Raw genomic sequence first — 14,139 nt, forward strand, 5'->3', positions numbered from 1 at the left:
AGCTGCAGAGGGAGGGAGCGGAGAGAGCAGCGAAGCCCTCCCTGGCTCCCCACCCGGAGCGTGCGCGCCCCTCCTCCCTCTTCAGGCTGCTCCCTCCTTTTCTCCTCCCCTCTCGCCAGTTACAGTACAACTAGTACACACACCACATACATACACACACACACACACACACACGGACCCTGACGTTGTCACTGCAGCTGCCATGGATATCAGCTAACAACACACATCCAGGAGCGCGCGCGCGCTCCCACTCGCACCACGCAGGAGTGGCCCCCGGCATCCCTACCCCTCCGTCCCCACCCCCACCCCACCCGCTCACCAGCTAGGCTCGCTCCGGCAGCCGCCGCCACCACCACCACCACCACCACCACCACCACCACATCTCTCCTCTCTCGCGGCCACAGCCTTGAGTGTCATTCAAGGGACAGCACAACCTCACCCAAGCTTTCCTACCTCTGCCCAGCGGTCCCTCTCATCCTTTCTCTTCCCTGTCCACACTCCATCCAAAGAAGAGCGAAAGCACCGAACAGACGGGGGTGGAAGGCAAAGTCTGCTCTTTTCACCTCTTGGCCCCCTTGTTTCTCCATCCTCATCCTAAACCAGCCTTCTCCCCACCCCCGGCCCCAAAGGAATCCCAGGAGCTGAGGCGACTCACCCCACTGCCATGTCCAAAAGCTTGAAAAAGAAAAACCACTGGACCAGCAAAGTCCATGAGAGTGTCATTGGCAGGAACCCGGAGGGCCAGCTGGGTTTTGAACTGAAGGGGGGCGCCGAGAATGGACAATTCCCCTACCTGGGGGAGGTGAAGCCTGGCAAGGTGGCCTATGAGAGCGGCAGTAAGTTGGTGTCGGAGGAGCTGCTGCTGGAGGTGAATGAGACCCCTGTGGCGGGACTCACCATCAGGGACGTGCTGGCCGTCATCAAACACTGCAAGGACCCCCTCCGGCTCAAGTGTGTCAAGCAAGGTGAGCGCGGCGTCTTGCTAGGTGCTTTGTCAAACTGCGGGACCGCTCGAGGTGCAGGGCAATGGAAGGGTGGGCACGCGTGTGGAAGGGGGTGTGTTACACCATGGTGGGGTGGGGTCCAGAAAGGACTGGCAGCACTAGTGAGCTTTGCTGGGTGTCTCACCCGGGGGCTAAAGCAAGGGGAGGGGCAGGTTGCGGTGTGGAGTGCAACTTTGTTTGCGCAGTTAGACCCTCCTCGTTGGGAACAGCTCGGCCTTGTCTGACCTCCTCAGAGGTACAGGGGAGCTCCCGGGACATATTGAATGTGCGTCAGTGGCATCACCCGCAGTGAATTAAGAGCTTCTGGGGAAAGAAGGAAGGAAGGAAAGGGGATAAAAAAGGAAGAAGAGAGAGGAAGGAGCTACTTGAATGTGCGGCGGCATCACTAGCAGGACGGGGAGGAGTAGAGGGTGGTGGGATGAGCAGAGAGCTGTCCCCCTCCCCACTCCAAGAGCTAGGCTTTTTATCCGCAGATGCTTTTTATCCGCAATCATCCCTGGGGGTCCCGGAGCCACTGATTGCCGAGGAAGGGAAAGGACAGATGGCTTTGAGTGCTCCGACTGATCTTCTGTAACTTTTCCCCTGCTTCACTCCTCTGTCCCCCTCCCCCGCCTATGGTCATGTCATGTGGGCATCGCGCATCACGTGCGCACTGACTAACCCCGGCGCTCACCCCGAGCCGGACCGAGGGAAGAGCCTCGGAAAGGATGCGTGTCAAGGCGAGCGGTTGTTGTCTTGGAGGATTCAGGAGAGTGGAATGGTTACTCGAATGTGCTTTACTAAGGGGTTGCCCTCGTGGAGTGGAAGTCCTCAGTGGTTGGGTCTTGTTCAGCTCCGGAGTTGGGGGGCGTGTTTTGGGGAGGAGTTTAATGAAAATGCCAGCTGGTTACCCGAAGGCTCTTTCAGCTCCACTCTGCTTTCGATGTCTGTGCCCCAAATGAAGGCTATATTGTTGGTCTTACCGTGGCTGGGGTCTCACAGAACTCTTTTTATTAACTCCTTATTTGTCCGAAAGAAAATTATGATTCCAAAGGAGGAAAAAAAAAAGGAACATAAAAGTTTTTGGGGAAAGCATCAGCTAGGATAAGTATGTCGTTGCTTTCCTCATGCGATTGCATACTTTTCTCCAAATTTGTGATGCACATTTCATATACGCTGTATATGTATATGTGCAGATAAATATTAATATAAGGGTATTTTTTGTGTGTGGCTGTTGTCTTTATATTGTTTATCTTGACTTTTAAGATGGATTGAGAATGGGATCAACTATCATAAAACTTACTCCGTGAGTTGCTCGCCATAAAACAGTTTTAAAAGTAAACAAAGTGAAAAAGAAGCCTCGGACAGTTTCTTTAATGTAAAATGCCATACAAGTAAAAGTTTACATTAGGAATGTAGCTGATGATTGAAGAAGGGCTAATATAAATATTAACATGGGGGCCAACAGAGCTGAAAACTGGATAACTGCAAAATACGCGTTAGGGAGGTAAATCTTGGTGACTTACAAGATGACAAACCTGAGGTTCAAATATAGGGATTTGTGTTGACATTCGATATCATGATACTATTTGAAGCAATAGAGATCAATGTAAAGTTCTGGCGTTAGGTCCAAAAATTTAACTAGTAATCATGTATTTGTTGCAAGATAATATGCTTGTTTTGAATTAAACAAGCAAGAGTATCCAAATAAGAGATGCATTGCCATACTATAGTTTGTAGTGATCAACATGTCTTAAATGCAATACATTACAAGCACTATGTTTTTAAACAACGACAGACAGTAACATTACTTAACAATAATGTGCCCAGACGAGAAGGAAAAGGAGATTTTGGGTAAGGTAGATGTATTTTATGAAATTCAGTGGAAAGACTTAGCTTGAAAAAAGTGAGGGCATGAAAGCTGTCATTAAACACTGAAAATCTTTCAAGTAAGAAAAAGGAACTCAGACTATCATCCTGTAATATTCCACAGAGACCAGCTAAAATCACCCTACAGAAAGGATGAAACAGCTTTCATTTGAAAGTAAGCTTTCTCCTGTTTAGTGTTCTTTTAAAATCCACTGGCTACACTGTGAGTTAATTAGACTATCATTGCAGTTGTTCAAGAAGCATCCAAATGACCATAGTCCATGAACATCATAGGGTTGATTCCTGGAGGCTCAAGCTACATATCATTTCAATCCTGCCATGATTTGGTCCAAGGTAGACCCAGAATAATTAAGCTTTTATTTATGTTTTATTGGGAAGATTATTGCTTTTAGAACTCATGGAGTATATACCCAGTAAAGTGCTATTTTTTGGAAAAATCACTTTTATTTCTATACTTTGTGTGGTTTTGTTAAGTGCCATTGAGTTAGGTTCCCATTCATAGCAACCCTGTATAGAGCTTCCTGGAGTAGCTGGTGGGTTTGAACCAGTGACATAGTGGTTCAAACAGACCTTATGGATCAGTCACTATATTGTTGTTAGGTACCATCGAGTCAGTACAGACTCATAGCGGCCCTACGCACAGTGGAGCAAAACATTGCCAGGTCCTACTCCAAACTCTCAATCATTGCTACATTGGAACTCATCACTGTTGCCACTGTGCCTATCCATCTCTTTGGGACACTTCCTCTTTTTCTCTGACCTTCCACTTTACCAAACATGATATCCTTCTCCAGGGATTGGTCCCTTCTGACAATATATCCAAAGTATGAGAGACAAAGTCTGGTCATCCTGGCTTCCCAGGGTACTTCTTCCAACACAGATTGGTTTGTTTTTCTGGTACTCCATGCTACTTTCAATATTCTCCTTCAACACCATACCTCAAATACGTCAGTTATTTTACGGTCTTCCTTATTCACGGTCCAACTGTCACGTGCATATGACGTTATTGAATTGACAATGGTTTGGGTCAGACGCACCTTAGTCTTCAAACTGACATCTTTGTTCTATATTAACTCTCAATTCTGGGCCTCACTGCTTCACTGATTATTATTTCATGAAGTTGTTCACAGAGCCCCTTAAAGTAACAGATTTACCTCCTGCATTGCTATTGACCAAAAAGAAAGAAAAATGCTTCTTTTAATAATGTTGTTGTTGTTGTTGTTAAGTACCATTGCGTTGCTTCTGACTCATAACCACCCTTTTAATAATAGATAGGTTTATTTTATGTATCATTGTATACAATGTCAAACTTTTAGATGATTAAATATAGTGCAGTGTGTCTTGGGTTTCACTACAGATTTGACTTGCTGGGAACACATTTAGAAACTTTTGACTCAAGCAGTTATAATACTATAGAGCTAATAAACTAGTTTAACTGATGACTGAAACATGGTTTGTTTAGTAGTTAAACTTTTAAAATATTAGCAAGATCATTTATTTTTTAAAAAATGATTCATACAGTGTGTATTATATGTTGTTGTTGTTGTCAAGTGCTGTCGAGTCGATTCCAACCCATAGCGACCCATAGAATTAGTTTTCTAATTCTTCCCTTGTAGCAAGGGCCAAATAATACCTATAGGGTTTCCATGGAGCAACTGGTGAGCTTGAACCACTGAACCTGTAGTTCAAACGACTTTGCAGTCTGATGCATGAACCCACAGCGCCACACCAGGACATCTAATCATAAGTAAGGCATATTTTCAAAAAAGAAATTCGAATAACAAGAATGTTGATAAAAATGTTTTAAATTATGGTATCTATAATTGAGGCACTCTAGTAATGTAGTGGTTATGAATCGGGCTGCGAACCGCAAGGTCAGCAGTTTGAAACTACCAGCTGTTCCATGGGAGAAAGATGAGGCTTTCTGCTCCTGTAAAGATTTAGAGCCTTGGAAACCCTGTAGAGGGTCGCTATAAGTCAGAACTGACTTCAAGGCACATAACCACCACCACCATAATGTATATGAAGGAGTCCTGGTAGTATAGTGGATTACAAACTGGGCTGCTAACTGCAAGGGCAGCAGTTCGAATCTACCAATTGCTCCTCCAGAGAAAGACGAGGTTTTCTCTTTCTGTAAAGATTTACAGTCTTGGAAACCCTGTACAGGATCACTATGAGTGGGAACCAACTCAGTAGCACACAACCACCACTACCAGTTTAATGTAAATGAAGGAGTGCTGGTGGTACACTGGTTAAAGGTCTCAGTTGCTGACCAAATGGTCAGTGCTTCCAATCTATCAACAGGTTCTTAGTAGGAAGATGCGGCAGTATGCTTCCATAAAGATTTACAGCCTTAGAAACTCTATGGGGCTGTTCTACTCTGCCTTGGAAGGTTGCTATAGATGAATCAGAATGGACTAGATAGTGGTGTGTGTTTTTTATAATGTAAAATAGTCACATAAATAAAAAAATGGAAAAAATAATATAAATATATAGTTTACCCTAATTTTATTTACTCATTTGACTTATTTTACATTAGTTAAAAACATCCTAGACAAACTGCCCCAAATGGTTTCCAAGACTATATGGAAGCAGATTGCCTCACCTTTCTCCTACAGGAATTGCTAGTGGTTTGAACTGCCAACCTTTGGGTAGCAACAAAGCACTTAAACCATTATGCCAGCCTATCTCGTAATTTTACATTATAGATATAATTTTAAATTATGATCTAAAAAGACAATGGTTTGCTAGGACTTTAACACATGCTAGAGAAGATAGATGCATCGTAGCTCTTCTACACTATTTAAAAATCCTTCAAGTATTTTACAATACCATTCAATTAAATTCAGAGGATTCCCCTTTTCTTAGGAGTCCTGGTATGGCACTGTGGGTTAATGCGCTGGACTGCAAGGTCAGTTTGAACCGCTAAGTCGGCAATTGAAACTCACCAGCCACTCATCCGAAACCCTATACAGCATTGCTATGAGTCAGAACCAACTTGATGGCACTTAACGGATTTTATCTAACACAGTGATAATTCGTATTAGAAAAATGTCATCACTAATAGTATATATCAGTACTATTTATTGACGTGTCCAAAATTTTGCGTAGTGGTTACGAATCGGGCTGCGAACCTTAAGGTCAGCGGTTCGAAACTAGCAGCCGCTCCGCGGGAGAAAGATGAGGCTTTCTACTCCCGTAAAGATTTACACCCTCGGAAACCCTGTACAGGGTCGCTATGGGTCGGAACCGACTCAACCGCACTTAACAACAACAACAACATGGCTTTTTAGTTTAAAATAATAAATTTTCCTCACCAAGTATTTAGTTCAAAATGAGCAATTCTGCCCTATTATGTTAGTAATGCATCAGACTCAGTTGAAGGAAGTTTCCTGAGTAATTTTGAGGTCTGTGCTACTATGCTAAAACTTTTATTTTTATTTTTTAAGTTTGCCACTGAAGTTCTCAGCAGCCAGTTACACAGACCATTGTGCCCTACATCCCTTGTACTGTGGCTACTAATGCACCTAATACCACATGGGGAGGCACAGAGCCTAGGCTTAGTCTCCCATTTTGAAATTTTCAATGGCAACTAAGAGACAAAAAAGTTTTCTAATTCTTCCCTGGTGGAAAGGGCCAAATAATGCCTTTGAAATTCAATTCTAGAGGATATCTACATTGCTCTCCCTCCTAGTGCTCCATTCAAAGACATCTTCAAAAGAAGTAGACCTCTGTTTACTGAACCAGGCTTTCTTCTTCACTGACTGGATGTTAATGGCTGTGGAAGTTAAGCCTGTATGTGTCTTTTTACTTGGAAGATTGAAACCAAATTGTAACAAATTTTCTGACAATAAAAATGGACTTTTCAGAAATTTGAGGTATGTGAATTTTATTGTTCAGCAAACATTATCATTGTGTAAACATTTTGATCATTAGTTATTTTAGAAATAAACTATGCTTAAAATTTGGGAACACAGTTAACAAAGCATTGTCGTTGTTTTGGCATAATTACCAGTTATACCACTGTAGTTTTTCCCTCTATATAGGTAATATGTTGTTGTTAAGTGCCATGGAGTTGATTCTGACCCATAGTGACCCTGTATAGTGTTCTCTAACAAGCAGCTGGTGAGCTTGAACCACTGAACTTACAGTTCAAATGACTTTGCAGTATGATGCAATATGTAATAATTTAATAAACCAAAGGGCACATTCTGCAAGCCTGCCTCCTGGCCTCCAGCACCCAGTCCTCTCCTTCCATGAGTCCATAGTCCTCAGCTGTTCCCTCTCTCCATGTCCTCATCTCTGCCTCCATCCCTGTTCCTGGTGGTGCTGCTTCTCTGGATAGGGTCCCGCAGTCCGCTTGTGCTTTTCTCCCTTGATGGTCCTAGGGTCCTTTATTTCTGGACTGTAAGATTCACTATTCCCATGTTTTGGTTACAAAACTTCTACCTTTACAATTGTGACAGTCACGATTAGTCATGATAACAGTTGTTCACTACTGAGTCATAAGAATCGTATCCCCATCTCTTTTCACTAGACCCATCTAGACAAGATGAAAACTACTCAGTTGTACTCTATCTTCCACCACACACTCTTAAGCTAAACTCCCTCTTGAAAACTTGTAAGCCAGTCACTTCATGCCTTTATTGCCCCCTCATTTTAGGTAGCCAATGTCTAAGTTACCCATCCCTATTTACTCTATATAGGGAAGATAGGATTGATACTTGATGTGAAGACTCCTTCCTTCTCAATTGGTATTTTGAGCTACTACATGCATAAGTATAGGCAAGTTCATCAAATTATAGCAATTTACACTAGTTTCCTTTATCAAAAATTGTTTTCTTTTTTATCTTCCTCTAGTTGAGTTCTGATTATTAAGCCATCAAGGCAAGGTCAAATGAGTACTATCTACAAGTTTGGTCATTCTTGTGTGTCTCCCTTCACTTTATATCACCTGGATGCTTCACTCTCAGCTCTACCCTCCATGGCTATGTCCTTGTCCACAGGCTAGGAGTCCTCAGGTCTCACCACACTTCGGACCAACCAGCCCTTCCTTTTCTGTCTCTCACTGTGTGCTGTCTTATATGTTTGTTTTGAATGAGAGGAGCCTTAGTGAAATCACAGTTATAAACATGTGATGCTGTAGGACAAGCACTGGACTTCTAATGACAAGTTGACAGTTCAAACCCACCAACTGCTCCTGGGAAGCCCTTTATAGGATCGCTATGAATCTGCACCAACTCAATGGCACTAAGCAACAATAACAACAACATCTCTGACCTTAATACAATTTCTGGAACATTTATTATGCTCAAATTCCTTTTCAGTTGTTTGAAAGTCATTCTTCCACTTTCATAATGAACAAAAAGTTTGCACATTTGAAATCGTGATTGCTTGTAATTTAAACAATGATTCTCCAAACATAGCTGACCCTAGTTAAATCATTTCCTTAGGAGATGAGATAGAGTAGCAATTAAATGTGCAGTCTCACAAGCAGCATTCCTGGGTTTGAATCCTGAGTATGACAGTACTGGCTGTGTGAGCATGTTGTCTCACCTGGGGTCCTAATGAGATCTAAATGTAAATCATGTCATAAGCTCTATGTCGATGTTAGCTATGTCATTCCAAAAATGTTGTTAATTATCAACTAATGATATAGTTTTGGTTTGTTTTTAACTTTTAAAAGAGTTTGGCTCTTTATTGAAGAGTATCTGAAAATATATAAAATATTTGATGGATTAATAATACGAGTAATTGCTACATTGTATTATTGAGGGACTGGAATAGAATGAAATCAATCCTTTCTTTTGAAAACCATCAATGTAAAGAGTAATGGCATTAAGTAGACTGTAGCATACGTTTACGTCTTAAAAATAATTCCCACTAAACTTGGACATTGGCTACCCAAAATGGGGAGTCTACAAAGTCAAGAAGTGGCTGGCTTACAAGCTTTCAAGAGGGAGCCTAAATCTAGAGGGTGAGGAAGGTAGAATCTCCACTGAGTAGTATCCAATCTGTCTGGGCAGGGCTGATGAAAGGAGATGAGAATAGCACTCATGTGGTACAATAGTGAATAATTACTATCAGGACTGACTATGAGGGTTGGAAATGTAAAGATAGATGTTTTGTAGCATAAGGAGGGGAATGGTTGACTTTGCAGTACAGGAGTGGAGGTCCTTGGGAGCATCAAGGGAGAAGAGCAGAGTGCAGGACCCTACCCAGAGAAAGAGGGATGCCAGAGATGGAGGCAGAGATTATGATGTGGAGACATGGAGTGGTTGGGGATGCTAGACCCAGAGAGGGGGAGAGGGTCTGTGCTGAGGACCTAAAGGCAGGTTTGCAGGGTATATCCTTTGGTTGTTTGATGATGCATGCAGGGGATTGTAATCATGACAATGAAATGATATATGATAGAATGATTGTAAGGCTAATGTTCTCCCATGTAAACTATCACATAATTCACAATAAAATCTTAAAAAAAAAAAATTCCCACTGATGCTTCATCTATGTATAAAACTGATTTTTTTATATTTGTTTTGTACTTCAGCCGTAGTTTCTTTTCACCCAGTAATTCTCATTGTGTTTACATATTTCCATCTAAACAGTACGTAAAGATATTAAATCATTTATTCTAGGCTAGACAAGCATTTTGTTGTTGTTGTTAGGTACCATCAAGTCAGTACCAACTCGTAGCAACCCTATGCACAACAGAACAAAACACTGCTCAATCCTGGGCTAAGCTCAAAATTGTTGCCATGCTTAAACCCATTGATGCTGCCACTTTGCCAATCCATCTCATTGGGGGTCTTCCTCTTTTTTCTGACCCTCCACCTTATCAAACATGATATCTTTCTCCAGAGACTGGTACCTCCTGACAATATGTACAAATTATGAGAGACGAAGTTTGGCCATCCTGGCCTCCAAGGAGCACTCTGGCTGCACTGCTTCCAACACAGATCTGTTGGTTCCTTTGGCAGCCCGTGGCACTTTCAATATTCTCCTCCAACACCATAACTCAAAGGCATCAGTTCTTCTATGGTCTTCCTTATTCACTGTCCTACATTAGAATTCACTAATTTAAGTTAATGTGCTGAACTGCAAAGTCTGTGTGAACCTCAAGTTTGGCGGTTCAAGTTCACCAATCACTCCTCAGAAACCCTATGCAGGATCACTATGAGTCAGAACCAACTCTACAGCACTTAACAGCAACAACAATTTAAGTGCAGATATTTATGTATTTATACTTTTTACAAGTGAAATAGTTGGATGCCAGTTTTAAGGCTGGACTTTTCATTTTCAGCTAGAAATCAAGTACCAAAGAGAGAATAGCAATAAATAATTAATTTATAGATTTTCATAGTCAACAGTGTATGAAGAAAAGATGAAGATTAGCAAGAAGTTTCGTTTACAGAAGTGAGAGCAATCATTGTTGCTATTGTTGTTGTTACGTGCTTTCAAGTCAGTTCTGACTCATAGCAACCCTGTATAAGGTTTCTAAGGAGCAGTTGTAGTTAGCAATCCTGTGCTTACCTACAGGCCACCCCAGAACTCTAATATGGTAGTAGCTCAACATGAAGTATTAGATTATATTGTTACAAGATGAAGCAATAAACAATATGTCTACCACCAGAACTCCAGTGATCCAATTATTAGGATCCAATAAATACCTACCTTGAAGCTCCAGTATCCAATATTAACTTATAAAAATCTTTCTTAGATACCATTACTTCTAGTTAACATGAAAAGAAGCATGGAACATAATCTAAAACATTTGTCTTGATATTGTGACATTTTTGTATCATATTTTTTGTATCCCCATTGCAAGCTCACTTTTTCTGTTTCTAGTTAGATTTATGTAACGAGTCCTTTAATTAAAGTAAATTCTAGTTAATATCCTGGTGTGGCACTGTAGGATCAGCACTGGACTGCAAACCATAAAGTCAGCAGTTCAAACCACCATCTGCTCCTCAGAAACCTTATAAAGGGTCATTATGAGTCGTAACCAATTCAATGGCACTTAAGCAACAACATAGTTAATATCATATAGATAACTTAGTAATATCTACATAGTTAATAAAAACACTTAACAGGGTTCTAGTCTGCTAAAGATATTGCAAAATTCTTACATCATTATGTTGTTAAGTGCCATCAAGTCTATTCCAAATCATAATGAACCTATATAGGATTTCTCAGGAGAAGCTGGTGTGTTTGAACCACTCACCTTGTGGTTAGCAGTCCAGTGCTTATCCTACAGTACCACCCAAGGACTCACATCATCATAGAGAATGATAATTACTCTCTGTAAGAATGATGTGGGGGTGGTGTCTGACATCCACTTTCCATAAAGGGAAGGAGAATCAAACTCATCAGCCCAAGGCTGCTTTCTACGAGGCAGAGATTCAGCATGCCTTCATCCTCTTTCCTCTTTTACCTGTTGTAACACCAACCATCCCTCCCATGGCATTTTTACTTCTGGTTTGATAATCCTTGGCAGTGGCCACACAGAACCCACAGACAATTCTCATGATTATGGGATTTATTAAATAAATTGGCAGTTACAATTCAGAATCAGAAATGCTGAGGATACAGCTCTTCTGGTCAGACACACCTCTCCCTTGTCCTTGGCCTCTCACTCACAAGACCCCTTGGCCTATGTCTTGTTCAGCAATGTGCAAAGTTCCATAAACACTCCAGATAAATGCCCCAAGGGCACATTACTCCTTAGTCCAAAAACATAAGCCTCAACCTGAAGGCCTTTGGCACTAGCTCCGTGGACCCGCAAACCTAGTTCCCCTGATTAAGTGCCTGGAGACAGTTTCTCTATAAGTTAGCTTCCTGTCAGAAGGCACTCAGTTTTTGAGCTCCATGGGCTGGGAAGCCCAACATTCTGTCTCATGTTCTTGGTATTGCTACCTCTGCTGCCATCACTTCTAATACCACTTCTTAGTGTCAACAGGTCTGTGTTCTGGATGGACGATGTTCAGTGTATGGGAATATCAAGGTCCAAAGGACATGATCTACTCTTGGTTCTCTCTTTGTGATAGTGAGGTCCCCTATACCTACTTCTTATTTAATCAAGCCCTTCACTAGTATTCCATACACCTTATTTACATGGTCTCACTCAATCTTTTGGAGTCCTGGTGTATCGCTGTGGGCTAATGAGTCAGACCGCAAAGCCGTTGGAACTGAAGGTCAGTGGTTAAAGCTCAACAGCTGCTCCTTGGAAACCCTAAATAGGGTGACTGGGTCAGAATCGACTAGAAAGCACTTGACAACAACAACCCAATTTTTTATTTCAAAATTACAAAGACTATAGCAAGAAGAGCTGCATCAAGTATTCCACTGGTCCATACTTCCATTATTACATCTCACTGAAATTATATCAACTTTTTAAAAGAGCTCCAATTTGGGAGTAAACTTAAAAAAAATGATACATTTGTTTTCATGTGAACATATAGTGTTTACTACTTTGGATATAGTCATGAACAAGAGAAGTTTTCTCCTTTGACAATTTACTGAATCTTAACTAATTACACTCAATTTATCTATCTTCAAGATCCATTAGGCTAATGAGTGGATGTTTTAAATGAATGATTGGATTTGCTTCAGTATTTGAAATAATTATATGGTTTGCTCTACAACAGGAAAACATTTTTTCTTTGTAATTATGTATGAATCCATGTGAGGTGTTGTGTGGTTTTAGTTACTTTTATTACTGTTATTTGTTTTAAAATAAAATCACTGCAAATATTGCAGCTGTCATTCTATATCCAATGACCATCCAAAATAGTCATGTGACAGAAGAAAACAGAAATCTTTATACACTGAAAAGATACTGTAGATACTGATTTTCCAATGAGAAAATTTATGGAAGAATTTTTTATGAATCTCTTTAATAAAGCTTATACATATGGAATCAGATATTTTTCCATAAACATCCATGGATTTTATTAAATGGTTTAGAGAAATGAAGTATCAAGAAGCAAGCCCTATTTAATTTAAAAAAAATTAATGTATTTATCTGATTTTCACATTACACTGTGTTTGAAGAAGTATCTCCAAGCATAAGCTTCTCAAAGTCTACATTGAATTATTGGATTATTAGTTAACAGGTAGCACAAAAAGTGTTTGCATTACATTCATTTAACATACTATACAGACTGTCTAGGTGAAAATATTAAGTGCAAGAAAGCCCCAATTGTTTATTTTTCACATTAACTTTTCAATGTGTGCAGGTGAGAAGTGTTGCTTATCCTAATATTTGTGCTGGTATGTACAGGAAAGTGCATGCTTACCTAGAATATATATGAACACAAGAATAACAAGTATAGAAATCTTCAGATTAATCTGGAAGCATACATTAAACTTGTAAAAATCTCATTATGAGCAAATAATGAGCACATTTCTGAGCTATAGAATGCCCAATATTGTTTGTTGTTAGGTACCATCAAGTCAGTAGCAATTCATAGTGACCTTATGCACAACAGAATGAAACACTGCCCGGTCCTGCTCCAACCTCATAATCATTGCTACATTTGAGCTCATCGCTGCTGCTCCTGCGCCAATGCGTCTCATTGGGGCTCTTCCTCTTTTTCTCCAAACCTCCGTTTTAACAACCATTATATCCTTCTTCAGGGACTGGTCCTTCCTGACAATATGTCCAAAGCATGAGAGATGAAGTCTGACCGTCCTGGCTTCCAGGGAACATTCTGGCCGTACTTCTTCCAACACACATCAATATTCAATATTCTGGTGCTGACAGTGTTCCGTTGTTATTCATAAGGTTTTCAGTGACTAAATGTAGAGAAGTAATCCATCTCTCCTCCTTCCTAGTCTGTCTTTGGAAGCTCAGCTTAAACCTGCCCATCATGGGTGACCCTTTTAGTATTTAAAATGCCCGTGGCCTAGCTTCCGGCATCGTAGCAACACAAAAGTACGACACAGTACGACAAACTGATGGGGATATGTTTGATCCTAGTTCATTTTTCTCTGTTCTGTAAGGATGTTTAAGCAGAAAAACAGATCTCTTTACTACACAACATTTATTCAAAAGATAGCCAAGTGTTTCATCTTGAAAGATCACTAAAACATCCCCAAAGTTTTGGCTTATTTCCAAAAGGACCCTGGACATAGGTAACTGTAATCTTCTCTTTGTACCAAGTCAGGCACTTATGAGGTCACAATCTGGGGAGTTAGGAGTGGGTTCTAAATATACTGGAGAAAGTTAATCCTCATATAGAAGACATGGTCTTATTTATCGTCAATA

The 14,139-nt window shown here is 40.8% G+C and overlaps 1 protein-coding gene across 1 annotated transcript in view; it reads left to right on the forward strand.

Moving 5' to 3' along the window:
* Positions 1 to 664: 664 nt before the first annotated feature.
* Positions 665 to 14,139, forward strand: part of MAGI2 (membrane associated guanylate kinase, WW and PDZ domain containing 2) — a 1,931,490-nt gene continuing 1,918,015 nt past the window's right edge. Inside the window, exon 1 of the mRNA XM_006834399.1 lies at positions 665 to 965. Within this exon, the coding sequence (XP_006834462.1) occupies positions 665 to 965 (301 nt within the window). The remainder of the gene's footprint in view (positions 966 to 14,139) is intronic.

The sequence above is a fragment of the Chrysochloris asiatica genome, unplaced genomic scaffold (genome assembly GCF_000296735.1).
Source record: "Chrysochloris asiatica unplaced genomic scaffold, ChrAsi1.0 scaffold00010, whole genome shotgun sequence".
NCBI classification, from domain to species: domain Eukaryota; kingdom Metazoa; phylum Chordata; class Mammalia; order Afrosoricida; family Chrysochloridae; genus Chrysochloris; species Chrysochloris asiatica.